This window comes from Malurus melanocephalus, unplaced genomic scaffold (genome assembly GCF_030028575.1).
Source record: "Malurus melanocephalus ecotype Western Australia unplaced genomic scaffold, MMel_1.1 scaffold_43, whole genome shotgun sequence".
Taxonomy (NCBI): domain Eukaryota; kingdom Metazoa; phylum Chordata; class Aves; order Passeriformes; family Maluridae; genus Malurus; species Malurus melanocephalus.
The window spans coordinates 153088-168158 of NW_026623275.1; the positions used below are offsets into that span (position 1 = coordinate 153088).

Below are 15071 nucleotides of genomic sequence, written 5' to 3' on the forward strand. Positions count from 1 at the left end.
CRGATTTCTCATAATACTATGGGCCACAGTCACTTAAAATGAAGCCTCGGGGCTTCATCCTGTATGCAAAAAGAAAATTAAAAAATGTTTCATTTTACACTCTGCATCAGTGGTATCAGAAATCAGCTCATTTTCCTTTAGTCATACGAATAATCAGAGGACAGTCTTCATAACCAAAAATGATAATTTTTTTTTTAAATTTTTTTTTTGTATTTTTTTTTTCAGCTGCTGGATCAAGAATGAAGTTGTCTTTTAYGTGACTTGTGCTGGCTACTTTGGAATCATGTTTCTAATGAATGTTGCCATGTTTATTGTGGTGATGGTGCAAATCTGTGGGAGGAATGGGAAAAGAACAAACCGGAGCCTGAAGGAAGAGATCCTAAGGAACCTCCGCAGCGTGGTCAGCCTGACCTTCCTCCTGGGCATGACATGGGGCTTTGCYTTTTTTGCCTGGGGTCCCTTAACTCTTGCTTTCCTGTACCTCTTCTCAATTTTCAATTCATTGCAAGGTAAGCTGAATTTTTAYTCTATGAATAAATAATATTTGATCTCTTGCTGTTCTGGGGCATGCTGTGTCCAGTGATYGCACTAGGGAACTCATATCCAAGCTCTCTAGGTTTTCCTTTGATACTAAACCATCATTAGTTTCCCCTTARTGGAATAATGATTCCAGCTATATGTGGGTTGAATACCTTACATAAATTWATTACAGTTTCAAGGTTTTTTTCCGCAAAATGAACTGTATTTTAAATAGAGCTCTTCCTTGCTAACTGCCTGCAATGTTCTCTGCTGAGATACATGCTGTATGACCTTCAGCATTTCCTTTCACTGATTTTAACAAATATAGGAAGCCTTTTKCCTTAATTTATTCCTGTAGGGAATCTGTAAAACTTGTAACTATTTTATTAAGGCATGAGAAACTCATAAAATAAAATTCAGTCCGGTCTCAGTGTAAAGAGATAGCAGAGACATATGGGATATTCTTTACTAAGAAAAATCCAGTGACAGTTATAGTCGGCTTATTTTTCTTTCCTTTACTTGACTTTTCAATATTTTACTTTTCCAGCATGGTTTGTCTTTCTGAAAAAGGCTGTAAATTGTAATCAAGTGGTTATAAATTACAGAATTTTATAGCCGACATTTAAAAAAAAAATTCAGCTGAGAGCTAAAATTTGCATATGTTTCAACTGCAATAAAATTCYCTACCAACACTTGCCCTGCCCACTAATAAAGAGCAACTAAAAACATAATGAAGAGAAAGCCCCAAGAAGGTCATTAGAAGGGCATGCTTTATACCACGTGTATATTAAAATATAAAATAAATCTGCCTGAAAAAATACCAACCGAAAAACAGACTCCAGAATGTAATTGAAGGAGCACATGTTGTGCAACACAAATATTGAGATAAAAATTAAATTTTCTTAGGGTCAGCAAAATGTCTTCTCTTTATGGAAAACTTAATGTTACCCTGTGAGGATTTTACTTGATACTGTTGGGACATATTTACTGTGCTGRAAGATTTATTGAGCTTTTGTGGAAAGAGAATAATGATGTGGGTTTTTGTTTGAGTCAATTTCAATCTAAAATGCTAAGCAAAATGGCAAAAAATATTTGGATGTGGTGTTCTTACTAGACTGTTTTTTCCAGAGGACTGATTCTGATACTCCCCTAGCAATATAATGAAGTTTTTACTGCATTGTGTCTGTGTTAGAAATTCAGAAGGGCCTAGACAGATTARAAGTATGGGAAGAACATGAAAAAGTATTTAAATGCTGAAAAGCTTGCCAAGGGTCAAAYTGAACAAGTTCTCTGTAACCAGAATTTCCAGTGCAATCAATTAAGCTTGTATCAGCAGAGTGCATACAAGGTTGACCACTACTGCTTAAGTCTCTGTGGGGTAGTAGCAATATTGAATGGAAAATGAACATTTGGAAGGAAGTTAAGGCAGCAGATGAAACTGAAAAAGATGAGAARTAAATGCAAACAGAACAGGGATGAGCCTTTCATGGATTCAAGTWGCAATGATGATGCAGTCCATGTTCAGGCACGTCATAACAAGCAATAGGAGATAGGAGATAAGAATCTMCTATTTGAAAGAACTTACTGCTGAGTCGGAAAGAGCTGGGCAAAGCTAAAGAAAAAAAAGGGAGAGGGTGTTTATAATCCCATATAACTGGTGCAGTGTTCATGTAGCAGTAAGGGGGTGGGATGGGGCTAATCTCTATCAGAGAACATTTACTAGCAGCAGAAGACAGTTCCGTATGGCAAGGCTTTCATCAGTATTAGCGGCYTAATTATGGAGATATTGGTAAACACGTTTGCTCTCTCTCAAGTTTTTGAAAGCTGCACAAGTATTTCAAGCTATACCAGCAGCCTKCATTAGTTTTCTGTGCACTGGCAATGAAAAAGCAAATTTCAGCAACTGCTAGTGGTTACTGTACTTTGCTATTTCATCTACATAGGAAATTATTTTTCTCTCCTTGACGCTCAGAGTAAAAAATCTGGGAACATTTCTTTTTTGGCTGCTCATTTTATATATATGCCCGGGCAAGCCAAATACTTTCAAGTCAGAGCCAAGCTCGAGCAAAGCCTARGGTCTGATTTGTCTCTGGGAAACAAAACCAAAGCTGTACTACTAAAAGCACATTGTAAACTTAATGAATAATGAAATACAGAGAAAAAAAATCTGGAGACCAAGCCCAGACAGGGCAAAGGCAAAGCACTTAATGCAGTACATTTGTTTTGCATTATTGTGGAATATTCATTTTCTTTTTAACCATTCAGAATGCTCCAATCATTCACTGCTATTTAATTAAGCATCAAAAAAAGCTATGTAGAAACCCTRAGAGGAACTTTGCAACACAAACAACTTCACATCTCTAAGCCTGTAAGAGCTGCTAGTGGTCGCATTGGACTAGCTCTGTGCTTTAAATAAATCACACAGAAAAGTATTTTCCTAAATGCAAATACAGTATCCATAATCCAAGAGAGGTAACATTTGTGGTGYATTAATGTATGCCCTTTTTTGAAAAGTGCTTTTTTTTTTTTTTTCCCCTATCAGCTCTTGAAAAATTTTGGAAAAATTTTGTTTAATGACCCAACCCTTACCTAAAGTTAACTGATTTCAGGGGTCTCAGCCTGGCCTGTAAGCAAATATGAGTCCAGTTCARTGGCATGCATTAGTGCAAAATTAGACCTCAGCAATTTGGAGGAGAGAAGATAATTTGATTCTCCAGAATAGACATTAGTATACAGAACTATTCATGATGATCATAAAGGAAATCATTTTAGAGAAAGCCACTTGACCACATTTGCCCACATTATRTAGCATTTATTCACATTTAAGATAAAATCATGAGGGATCTGGCAGTAGCATTTTGCCATCAGGTGTTCATCCTCAGGTTGGCTCTCTCACAGAGAATACAAGTAAAACAAGAATAGGCTAAGCCRCAGAACAACAAAAGATTCCACAGCCAATGCCTGCCTGAGAAGAGTCAGGAGCGTGTGAGATTTCCAGCTGCTATATTTAGCACCAAAGTACATCTGTAGATGATGAAATAGWACCAAACACTCTGTTAAGAGCTACCTTATCCCATGGTAGTTTGCTTATCTCCTGTCTTGAAAATAAAAACTTGGAAAGTGCATGAGAAAAGTCAACTGTACAAAAGCATTCTTAAACACATTTATTACAACTGCATGCGCAAATTGCTTMGTTTTCTTTGGAAGTGAGTAGCTGGACTCATAATTAGTACTTATGAACATACTCTTACTATTTCCATAATCATTTCAAGTGCATGCATGTGATGCACATAAATCCAAGTGTGCTTTTTCTGGACACCCTTAAGTGCCATTTGCAAGATGTCGGGTTTTAAAAGAATGCCGCCCACAGTTCTGTACAAATGGAACCATATTCAGGAGATAAATAACTCCTTGTTAATATAATAGTGTTGGTATTTATTTTGCAATCTCTCTCTTGCAATCCTGTTGTGTGCAAAATAGTAATTTGTTTCAAAGACAAGACCTTTTAATCATTTTCCTTTAAGCAAAAAAATAGAAAAAATAGAATAAAATTAGAAGATGAACACTGAGYTGAATCTAAATCAACAATGCTAATAAAAGGCACCCTGTTCTTTGTATTCTGATGTCCCAGACACATACAGAGCAACTAGATGACGGGAAAACTTTAGTTGGTTGATTTTCATACCTGTTAAGTGATGCATAGATGACAATAGCAAAAATGCTGAGATTATTTTTTTTTTGTTTGTACTTCATAGTCTTCTGATAACAAACTTGAGCTTATCTGTTTATAAATACATGCTTGATTTGGTGTTTATTTGCTTTCATCATAGGCTTGTTTATATTTGTATTCCATTGTGCTATGAAAGAAAATGTGCAGAAACAATGGAGGAGACATCTCTGTTGTGGCAGGTTCCGACTGGCAGACAATTCAGGTAAAAGCAACTCACAGCTCCCCTCCTTWGGTGCTACAGTTGTCTATAAATGTCCACGTAAACAGCTTGCTGTGATATTTTTAATAAAATACAAGGTAAGCCAGAGATGTGGAAAAATAGATTAATCATAGTCTGCCACTTCAGTACTAATAATTGCCAAGGGACTTTCCAGATTTCACTTCATAAAAATTCTCAAGTCTTTCAATGTTYCATTAAAGGCAGCTGGTAAACTTTGTAGTGCTATAGGAATGGTTTTGGAAGGCCCTTCAGACCCTAAAAGTTAAAAAAATGGAATAAGGATCCAGGGATTCAAACTTCGTCATTCGATAGCGAGTCTTACTCATTTTCTCCTAGGTTAAAGTATGTTGTCTTTGAATTGTGTGGACTGTTAAGATGATGTAGGAGCAATTCTTAAAAGTCACACARAAATACTCTGACTTCTTTTGCTTTYATCTTTGCCTTTGTAAACTGTCCTGTCCTTCACCATTTAATTCAGGAACATAGAAAATTCCTTTAACAGAAGGCTGATTAAGTTCTAGAACTGGAGTTTGTCTTCATCTGCAGCAGTCAGAGAAAGACAAGACGTTGGTTTGGACACATGAAAAGGGCAACTCTTGGGCCACTGCATTTATAGTTTCCTGCACCTTTGGCCATCTTGGATGGCATGAGGCTGCTGTGTTCTGGCAACTGGYTCTTTTTGTTGTCTGATGTGGTGATTTGGACCAAATAATTCTTTCTCATACGGTTCTTGTTCAATGACCTGTGTTCAAATCTACAGTAGGTGTAAGGTGGCATAAACTTATTTCTTTCTTGGTAAGCTTTCATTTTGTAGTAAGAAAACTCGATTCATTGTTTCAAAGAGTTAATACAAATTAGGGAAATTATATTCATTCTGATCAGACATCCAAATTGTTTCATATGTTCAGTTTCCATGTGGTTTGTGCTGTAACTCCTGAACTGAAAAAAAACTGAGATGGTTCAAATTATTTGCTTTTTTTTATGCTGCTTTTGGGTATGAATATTGTAGAAATAAAAACAAGAAGGATTTGAACACATCACTGATATAGTTAAGGTGATGTCATTAGGTCTAACATTATCTCCTTGGGCAGGTTTTAATCTCCATGAACCTRAMRTTGTTTTCAGGYAGAACAGTGAAATATAAGTYAAATGTGAACTTGCATACCTAAGCCCYRTAGCAATAATKTAGGATAAAGTATTTGTCTTGATTTAGATCAAGATTAAAGTGGCCTATGTATCTTTGGCTTGGACTTCTCTTCCATTTTGTGAATTCCATTGAAGTACAGTRAATAACGGCAAGATGACTAAATTGTGAAACTTTCTGCAATTACTTTCAATTATATGTTGCAAAAGTAGTTAGATACTTTTATTCTACTGGTGTTGGGACACTTWTGATGAGTTTTTCAGCATTTTTCAGTTTACTGGTATTAGCTATTTAATTTAATTTTGGGAGTTGTTCCAGCATAAGTSCCTATTGCATTAATAGTTAGGACARAATTCTTRAATGTGRACTACTGAATAAACTTTATTATACAAGTGGTGCATCGATATGCTAAACAACAAGTTAGTTTTTGGTATGTAGTAAATTCCTCAGGAACAGCAGATCACGCCCTCAGAATATAAAATCACTGTAAATGACTCTATCTATCCCTTTCCTATCACCTCTGGGTTTTGCTCTTCAGGTCAGGAAAGTCTGGAATCCTTATACTGCCCCACAGCTTCTCTGCATTCTGGAAAGCCAGGTCTTACTTGCAGTTCTGCTGTCCAGCCAAGTTATTGATAGAATGTTAGAGCCACCAGTTTCAGCTGCTGTGGTAGAGTAAATCAAGTTGAAATAATTTTATAGTTCTTAAGAACYGAAGAGGGTATCTAACAGGAAAAGGATAGGCTGTTATAAGCAATACTAAGAAATGCATCAGATATTTTWAATCAATGTAACAAAATAAATTAGCTATTTAGTATCTATAGTAGATATTTATGTAAAACTTTTCAATTATTTTTAGATTGGAGCAAAACAGCAACTAATATTATAAAGAAGAGTTCCGATAATCTTGGRAAATCCTTATCCTCTAGTTCCATCGGCTCCAATTCAACCTACTTAACATCCAAATCAAAATCTACAACAAATACCTATTGCAAACGGAACAGCCATACAGGTGAGTTCTTGCACTGCAGTCCAATGCATCTGTGAACACATAGGTTTGTGTTAAAGGCATAGTGAGCRTCTCTACCCAAAGGTTAATGTGAGGAAATGTCACCAATTGGTAGAGTGTCAGTATTTTTAAAGTATGTGTTGCTGTTTAATAAGACTCATTAGCTAGCATGCAATACATCCAATATATAGATSTGATTGCCATGTGTTCCTGTGCTAAATGAAATAGGCTTGATGAAAGCAAGTTTTGCTTATTATCCTATTGTAAACACAGGGTAGCCAAAGCACAGAGAGATGACGTTCTTCACCCAAGGTAACATGAAAGCTGGCAGTACAGCTGGAAATAGGAATCAACTCTTCAGAGTCCAAGTCCACAGCTGGTTGTCTTGGTTAAACTCCTTTCATCTAACTGTAAAACATTTATGGGTAAAACGACAAACGGCGCCTACTCGGAAATGGATTCTGTGTTCCCAGAGTACGCATTGTCTTGCCCTTCTACAAATAGCCATATCCACTGCTTATTTATTTAGATGTCAATGGTATATATAATAAAAGGCATCATCTGTATTCCACTYATACCATGAAAATGTGCTCATTTTAAGAAGACTATAAGGGAGGGAGCAAAGAAAGTGAGCGGCTGGAATGATTTACGAGTTTGGTTGTGTCGGAGATAATATTTCAGACCTTCACTTATGTAGTTGAGATTTTTTTTGTTACTCTGTTTTTGTGAGTGCATGTTTTTGTCCTGTGTAAAGTCACATAGCCTTATGACACAATACTCTTTTATAAATATAGTGGAAATAAACTCTGCGTACATATTTAACTCAAAGTTGTGTTTACTTGCCTTAAAGTATTTATTAGRAAAAATGTTTAGATATGATGTAGATTGTTTCACTAGAAAGAAAGCTAGCTTACTTTTCTTAAGTATTAATTCTTTTCATTAAGCCCTCAATGTCTCATTTATGATGGCAGACTCTCCTTTCTTGATGTATTGCATAGTTTCCAGGAAATACCTTCTATTTTTTATTGATGATCATTGCTTGCTTCAGTTAGGCACACACAATTTTTTTATTTAAGAATTACACTCTTGTTTTCTCATTGACCAATATTCAGTGCATCCATTAGCATGAGGGAATGTGCATCAGATATTTTAAGAGTTTAAAACTTTATTGGCTATCGAGAGCATACATGAAGCACGCCTGCTTTGAATACAGTAAAAATGAGAGGTATCTTAGAAATTCCTGATCACTGACAGTACCTGAGCTTGTTCTCAGGACCGCTGTTCACAGCTGCACTGGGAGCACATGGCTGTCATCTGCTGGCATCACGGCTGGCATCTGCCTCCCCGGGCTGCCTGCTCCTGCTGCCAGGTCAGGTTTGGTGTGCAGGGCACCCAGCTGCCCCGRTCAAGCTGTTCATTCATCTCTTCCCTGTAGGAACACTTCTGCCAGCAGTCTTCCCACAAACAGCATCTTTAGCATCCACTGATCACAGAGCTGTTGTTGATTTAACAGTTGAGGAGGACACCATTGTGCCCCTTCTGCTGCAGAGAATTCCCTTTTGTACTCATGGCAGATCAGTCTTCAGATCCTGGGTTTTGGGATGAATGATAAAAACRTGCTTAAGTGCTTTGTTGGACTCAGGGCTTTTTTCCAGGCTAACAATTAATAAGACTTAATGCTCGAGTTTTTACAAGGTGTTCTTGAAGTAAAACAAAGAAACGGTTCCAGATAAGAATTAGTAAAGTTAAAAGAAACTTTCTCATATATATTCTTAAAAAAATAGGAGTTTAATCCCATGCATAAATTATTTCTAAAAAGGATTGAAGTTCTTAATGTAATCAAAGTTTTCATGTGATGGTTTATTGGACATTAGGGAAATAAAACAGTTTTCTTTTTTTTAGATTTTAATACATTTTACTTTTGTCTCTAAAAATACAAATTTTATAGTGATACTCCATAGGAATTTTTGATTTAAAAACACTAGGTCTTTAAATACTGACATACCTTTTCATGTGTAAAAATAATAAAAATAATTAAAAATAACRTTCAGATTCTGATTTTTAATACAGTTGAACATCTCAGTTTCCCAACTTAGCTAAATTGCAGGCAAATAAGGTCATAGCTACATGTCTTGGCAAGTCTTGTTAATATGGTTATAATGTGCTCCCTGGAATTGACACAAGCATTCGTGTGTTTGTGGTGTAGATAATGTCTTCTAAGGCCCTTTCCTCACCAGTGGTGGAGCATTACAGGTAAAGTGAGAATTGTTTTTGTTGAATGCATGGTTGGAGCAGGGTGGAGGGATGCTTCTTGCATGATGTCCTCATTGACGCAGAGCATTTCGCTAATCAGAAACGCTGCTTATTTCTCACTGTTCCATCTTGCACCACTGATGCTGAATCAAAGGACAAGAATGCTTCAAACTSTGGGTGTCTGCACTCTGCACAGGGCACGAAGCATTTGGAAAATACCATTTTAGAAAACAGACCATGTCTTGGCATTAATGCCTGTGTGCRGTAGTCTGGGGAAAGGAAGTTGTCCTGAAACACCCATACACAAAGCATAGATTAAAAAGCAAAAACAATCTGAATTCCAGTTGATTGTATAGCATTTATCAAAGTTATTGCAGAAAATTTAAGCTAGTGTATTTATATTTGGTCTATGGCCATTATTGGATTAGTCTTCTAGATACTGGGGCTTTTATATCCAGTAGCACCCAAAATTACTCTGAATGATGAAATATAATTGCCTGAAAGCCATCCTGTGAACTGCTGCTTGAATACAGAATGCACCAACACAAATATTGGATGGACCCTCATGGGTGAACAAAGGAGGTCACTATGGCATCTTGTGCTCTGGCTGTCTACAAACCCAAAACAAACTACTTTTAGTTAGCACTTAAATACCCTCTGTAACACTTCCGTGAAACAGAAGTTAAGACTCTCTCTGCAGAGARTTTGGTCATACAACTCCCACTTTGATCATACTATCCCACTTCAGRTATACATGATTTTAACCCTGTACTTAGGTGTAAAGCCATTGGTTAGTAAATGCCTACATTTGAAAGGCTCTCAGTACTCAGAAATTTCCCATTGGACATGGAGTTATTCACTGCAATTAATGAACATTCTTGCATGCTTTGAAAAAAATCATCCTGGTATGCCTCAACATGCTTGTTTCTGTTTTAATGAGTGAAAYCATTTTGATTTCTCCGTCTGCAATCCATTTCTCCTTTGCAACACTTTATGCTCTTTTATGGCTTGATACCATTACTTCTGCAGGGATGGGTTACTTTTCTGTTTATTTTTAGTTAGTTTGTGTCTAAAAAAAGGTTTTTCTGAAATCATAGTTCAGGTAGTGTATTTAATTCTTACATGGTCCTTTGACAAGAGACTTTTGGAGATGACTTCAACAAGGTCTTGTCWTTTGTAGAAAAATGTCATTTGTAGAAAATATTGCTTCCCAGGATACTCCACCTTATTGCTGGCTTGCAGTGGCCCAGATCTTGCCCAGGTTCAGAGAATTAATTCCAGCTTTATTCACTACAGTGGAAGAGATAAGAAAGAAAGATCATTAGTACAACATACTTGAGAAAATGAGAGACAAGCTCTCTCCTCATTTCTCGCTACAGGAGCTCTACCTACCGACCATTCTCTGAACAGCACCACCAGTCTGGCTGGGRATTGCCTTGCTTCTTTATCTTTTTAGCATCACCTCTAGCTCATGGACTCTGTGGGATGTCCATTTGTCCCTACAGTTTTTCAGTCCACATCCCCCACATTACAGAATAAACAAGGTGATGCTAGGCGAGCACAAAGTTTAGCCAGTTTCAGCTCTGATTATCTGCTTCAAGATGCGAGACATCCTCTGCTACGTTCAGCACAGATCATGTTGTTTCTGTGCATAGCTCAAAACATCTGCTGTTGAAATAATTAAATCTGTTTACTSTCATTTTGCACTACTTTATTATGTGGAGACGCTATTTATGGAAATCTAGTGCGTATCAAAATATTTTTTGGTTTGTAAGATTAGGAGCATCAGTGGTAAATTAATATATTAAGAGTTCATAGGAGTCAGTAACACTTTAGGCAAATGATAATTTCAAGAGATACCTGAAAGGTCTGCCCACAAAATCTCAGACATCTCAAAAGAATTTAGAAGAAGCAATTCCAAGCCAAAAAGTTCTTTGCTGACTTTTAGAGCAGTAATTTAATTCAGCAATAGTGTCTATCAAARGCATATCTATGTAGGAGTAACACATCTCTTAAACTATGAGTTTACTTAAGAGGCTCTAACTTCTTGTTGCTTTTTCCTCCTCTTAGAGAATGTTTTTCTTGACAAGCCATCTTCAAAATTTGCCCAAGAGGATGGAGAGCAGACATCAATCATCCCTGTCCACCAGGTTATTGACAAGGTCAAAGGATACTGCAATCCTCACTCCGACAGCTTCTATAAAAAYATCATCATGTCTGATACATTTAGTCGCAGCACAAAGTTCTAACTGGATTTCTGATTTATTGTTTTTTTCATCAAAGGAATACAAAAAGTCTGCCTGGAATTGAGAATACTAGATGTCATAGAATGCGATCTGTTCAGTTATTTTTTCCCAGTTTATAGTGTTCTTCTGTAAATAGCTTCCGCTTAAGGACCTATTTCTCTACCCTTTTAGGGTTGTGGAAAAAGACAATTTTCCACTATGATACTGAGCTGTTTTTAAAAGTCTGCCAGCCAACATGATGTCTGGACAGCTAATTGTAATCCTGTGTAAATCTCTTTTAAGACATAAAAGCCACAAGCCTAACTTTAATTTATATAATCCAAACAGAAGCAAGTCTTGACTCCTGGAGGAAATAGCAGACATATCACGCAGTACAGGCGAGCTTTTATTGAACAGTTTGCTGATGGCCTTTTTCTTTTGAAAAATATGGATTTTCCTTATGACACTTGTTAGATTCTTKCTTGTTGAATGTCTAGTGCTGTCTGTTCTTTATTCGTAAGTGAATAAAACCCTAACACCAGTTCAAGGGTAATTTTAAACCATTTTTGCCAAAACAGATGTAATTCATGCAAATCCTACTTACCAAAACAGTATGTGCCGTAAATGCAGACCAGTTTGTATCCATATACATAGAAACACAGTTTACACAAAGTCATGTTTCAGCACTTATTGACTGATATGTATGAAATGCAGTGTATCCCACCTCAAGTCTGTGTTTATTGTTCTTTTTTCACTAAGGAAAATAACAAAAAGACATTCAACTATATATAGATACATACTTAGAGCTCTCTCTACACATATTTTTATAATAATGTACACAGTAAATTGACAGAGAAAACCACAGTGTGTACCACAGACAATGTACAAACAATGGATGGTGCTATAACAAAAGTTTAAATACTTAAATACAAGATGAATTCTTTGTAAACCCATTGTCGGTCTCAGTACTTCAGATATACTGTAAGTAGAGACATCTCCATCAGATGGCATTGCACCATTAGGATAACCTGGAATATGTTTACCAGTAATAAACAAATATCATCTTTCCAGGCACATAATGTTATCAGTATCAGTATCCMTCTCTCTGTCTCCTTGTTGGATGACATGATGGTGGTTGTTGGATGAGCAGAGTTTAAGTGGTGTTCAGGCAATATTAAGGAATTTCAAATTGCTATACTGTGTCTAGAGTGACACTGAAGGAAGTGGGRGTGTGTGCAGAGAACAGACAAGAGYATAAAATGCTGCCTTGTTTTACTWTCTATRAAATTGTGGCWTATTAGCATGTGACCTTGAGTGCCAAAAGTGCATCTCTCCTCATGAACCRTGTTTYACCCCATGACAAGSTGAAGGCATGKGCTGAAACATCAAAGGTTTATTCAAGTACTRCTTTTGGAGAAGAATGTCTCCTAATGCAAGTTTTCATTTAAAACCTATCCTTTTTTTAAACCAAAATATTTTTAGCCAAATACTTAATTATTTGAATTCAGAAAGAGAGCAGGAAGTTATGCTGAGATTTTTCAGTTGCCAAGCAGGTGGATGCTCAGTGATCAGGGATGTGGATTTGTGCTTTCTCTGCTCTYTGCACATGCTTTTGTGTGCAGAGATCATTTAATGCTGTGACCGCACAAATGGCACATTTTCCCCAGCTGCAGACACCTGGTGGGAGGAGGATGTCCTGATGGGATTCCACCCAGGATCGCTGCTGTCGCTGCACGGACCTGAGCAAAACCCCAGTCTCGAAAATGCCAACGCTTTTGTGATGTATGAATGAAAATCAGCCCCATTCGCTCAAAATGTAATTAATAACAGGGATGAGGGTTGTCAGATGTCTTTAACTGGTGAAATAATTTAGGGGMGATTATGTACAAGCATTTACTGAACTTATATTTTATCATCCCACCTGCTTAACTACTGTAGATAATAGTGTTCACATAGCAGCTTACTGTGAGATTTCTACCTGATTAAGACAGTCAAAAAYGAAGAGAAAGAAAATCAAATGTTCATGGGAAAAGGAGGAATCAATAAAATATAATAGATCAGTAAAATATAAATAAAAAGAAAACACAGTATCCTGAATGAAGCTGAGCTGTAACCCTACTATCAGTTTAATGTACATCTACCTGTATTTTTGCTGTATTAAGATTTTTTTTCTCTTTTTTTACTACCATGTAGTAATCTTAAACTCTCAGTGTCACTTAGTTGCTCTTGAATGCTCTCAATTCTACAATGTAAAGCTTGTGTTTTGTAGTTGACATGCTGTAACCTCCCTTGTATATATTTATTTATTTGTGAGGTTAAATGTGTCAAATATACTCAGCACTRTAATGACTGTTCTTGTTACTTTAATGCTAAGTTTCTGCTTCATCATAGAAGAAGAGGGAAAAATAATTTCTTATATGTTTTTTATAAGCAACTTGTGAAACAATTTACTGTACTTCTATCTTTTGCAACTTTGAGGAAACTTGTCAGTGTAATTTGTAATACTAGTCAGTGAAATATAGTGTAACAGGTTTGAAGACAGACTAAAATGGAAAGAAATCTTTTCAAGTAAACATATTTTATGTTAGTGTTCCAAATAATTAAAGCCTTTTAATAGTGAATGGTTGACTTTTATTTTTCCTTTTTGGTGTTTAATGGCAAAAATTCCATAGTGGAATTCTGCAAAATAATCTTTGTTTTTTTTAAGTACTTGAGACAGATACACGCCTARCTAAAAGGTTGGAAATAAATGTTCAAGATTAACACCATCTCATCAAGGGAACATACTTTGCAGGATATGCCTTTCCCTTTTGTAATTTACTCAATGCCACATTGAGTGAATGATCTGGAAGTTATGCAAGCTCATTTATTTATTGTGGCAGTCGTGTCAGGAAAATCAAGGTAACAGACAGTATGCTGGGATGATATTTTAAAGTAATATAAATGAATAATCTAAAACCTGGGAGTTTTTCTTTCTGTATTTTTTCTCCAGCTGAATGTAGTCCCTCGTTATCAATAATTCCATTCAGCTTGTAATCATACTTTGACTGTTCACTGCTGATATATTTGATTCAGCCAATCACTTGATTAATACACACWAATGTGTAAACAATAAATGTCACGCACTAATAGACTGCCTTTACTTGCTTGCCTTCAAAGAACATGGAAATATGCTGAAATGTGTCCGATTTTCTCCCCTGTATTTAAGTCTCAGCACAGAAAATGCTCAGAATCCGAGGATTTAGCAGATTCTTTCTTTTAGAAAGAATTAAAAAAAAACCCACGGGAAGGGTGGCATTTATTAATGAGGCTGCTGGGTGCACCTTGCAGTCTGTCTGTGTGTCTGSGGACAGTGAACGCTACCCTTGGGCTTTATGCCTTCAAGAGTGTGGGAGGACCCTCTGAGGGAAGGAGCCAGGTTTTTTTTTCCAAGTAGGATCTTGGCAGATGCCACACTGGTAAGGAGTGATTTGCAGCGTTTGGGGGTGGATTTATTTTTTTCCTCGTTTCATCACTTTTTAAATACCAAGAACAATTTTATTTTAATCCTCTACTGTTAACAGCTTCCTACTGTAACCCATTGAGTTACATAAAATGCCACTTCATTTTATTACTTTTGAAAGGCTGATCTATAATCAGACACATCTATGTAACTGCAGGGACAACTACCAAGTTACAGGGCAGCAATGTGTCATTCATGGAGTCATTATAAAATTTTTTTATGCATTTACTATATATAAAGATGTAAACCCACATATGGGTCAGCAAATTAGGCAAAGGGCTTSGAAGTTAATGTCAGGGAAGTCAATCATGCAAACCAGTCTATGGAGCATGCATTTAATGGCCAGCACTCCAGCTGCTGCTATGCCAAGGAGGCTTTCCCCTTCATCCTCCACTTAGCCAGTCTTTGCTTACTTGGTCCATTTAATTTTCAGATCTCCTGGCACCATCATGACACTTCCATCCTCAGG

The 15071-nt window shown here is 36.6% G+C and overlaps 1 protein-coding gene across 5 annotated transcripts in view; it reads left to right on the top strand.

The window, feature by feature from the left end:
• ADGRG6 (adhesion G protein-coupled receptor G6) overlaps positions 1–14207 on the top strand; it is a 109368-nt gene extending 95161 nt beyond the window's left edge. For 2 of the 5 annotated variants that reach the window (XM_057364814.1, XM_057364815.1), the window contains exons 22-25: positions 226–509; positions 4350–4451; positions 6473–6625; positions 10946–14206. In XM_057364814.1, coding sequence (XP_057220797.1) covers positions 226–509; positions 4350–4451; positions 6473–6625; positions 10946–11124 — 718 coding nt within the window. In that variant the 3' untranslated portion in view covers positions 11125–14206. Of the gene's footprint in view, positions 1–225; positions 510–4349; positions 4452–6472; positions 6626–6895; positions 7931–8828; positions 8876–10945 lie in introns of those variants that run through there. The other 3 variants (XM_057364817.1, XM_057364816.1, XM_057364818.1) reach the window with 3 other exon arrangements.
• Positions 14208–15071: the final 864 nt, after the last annotated feature.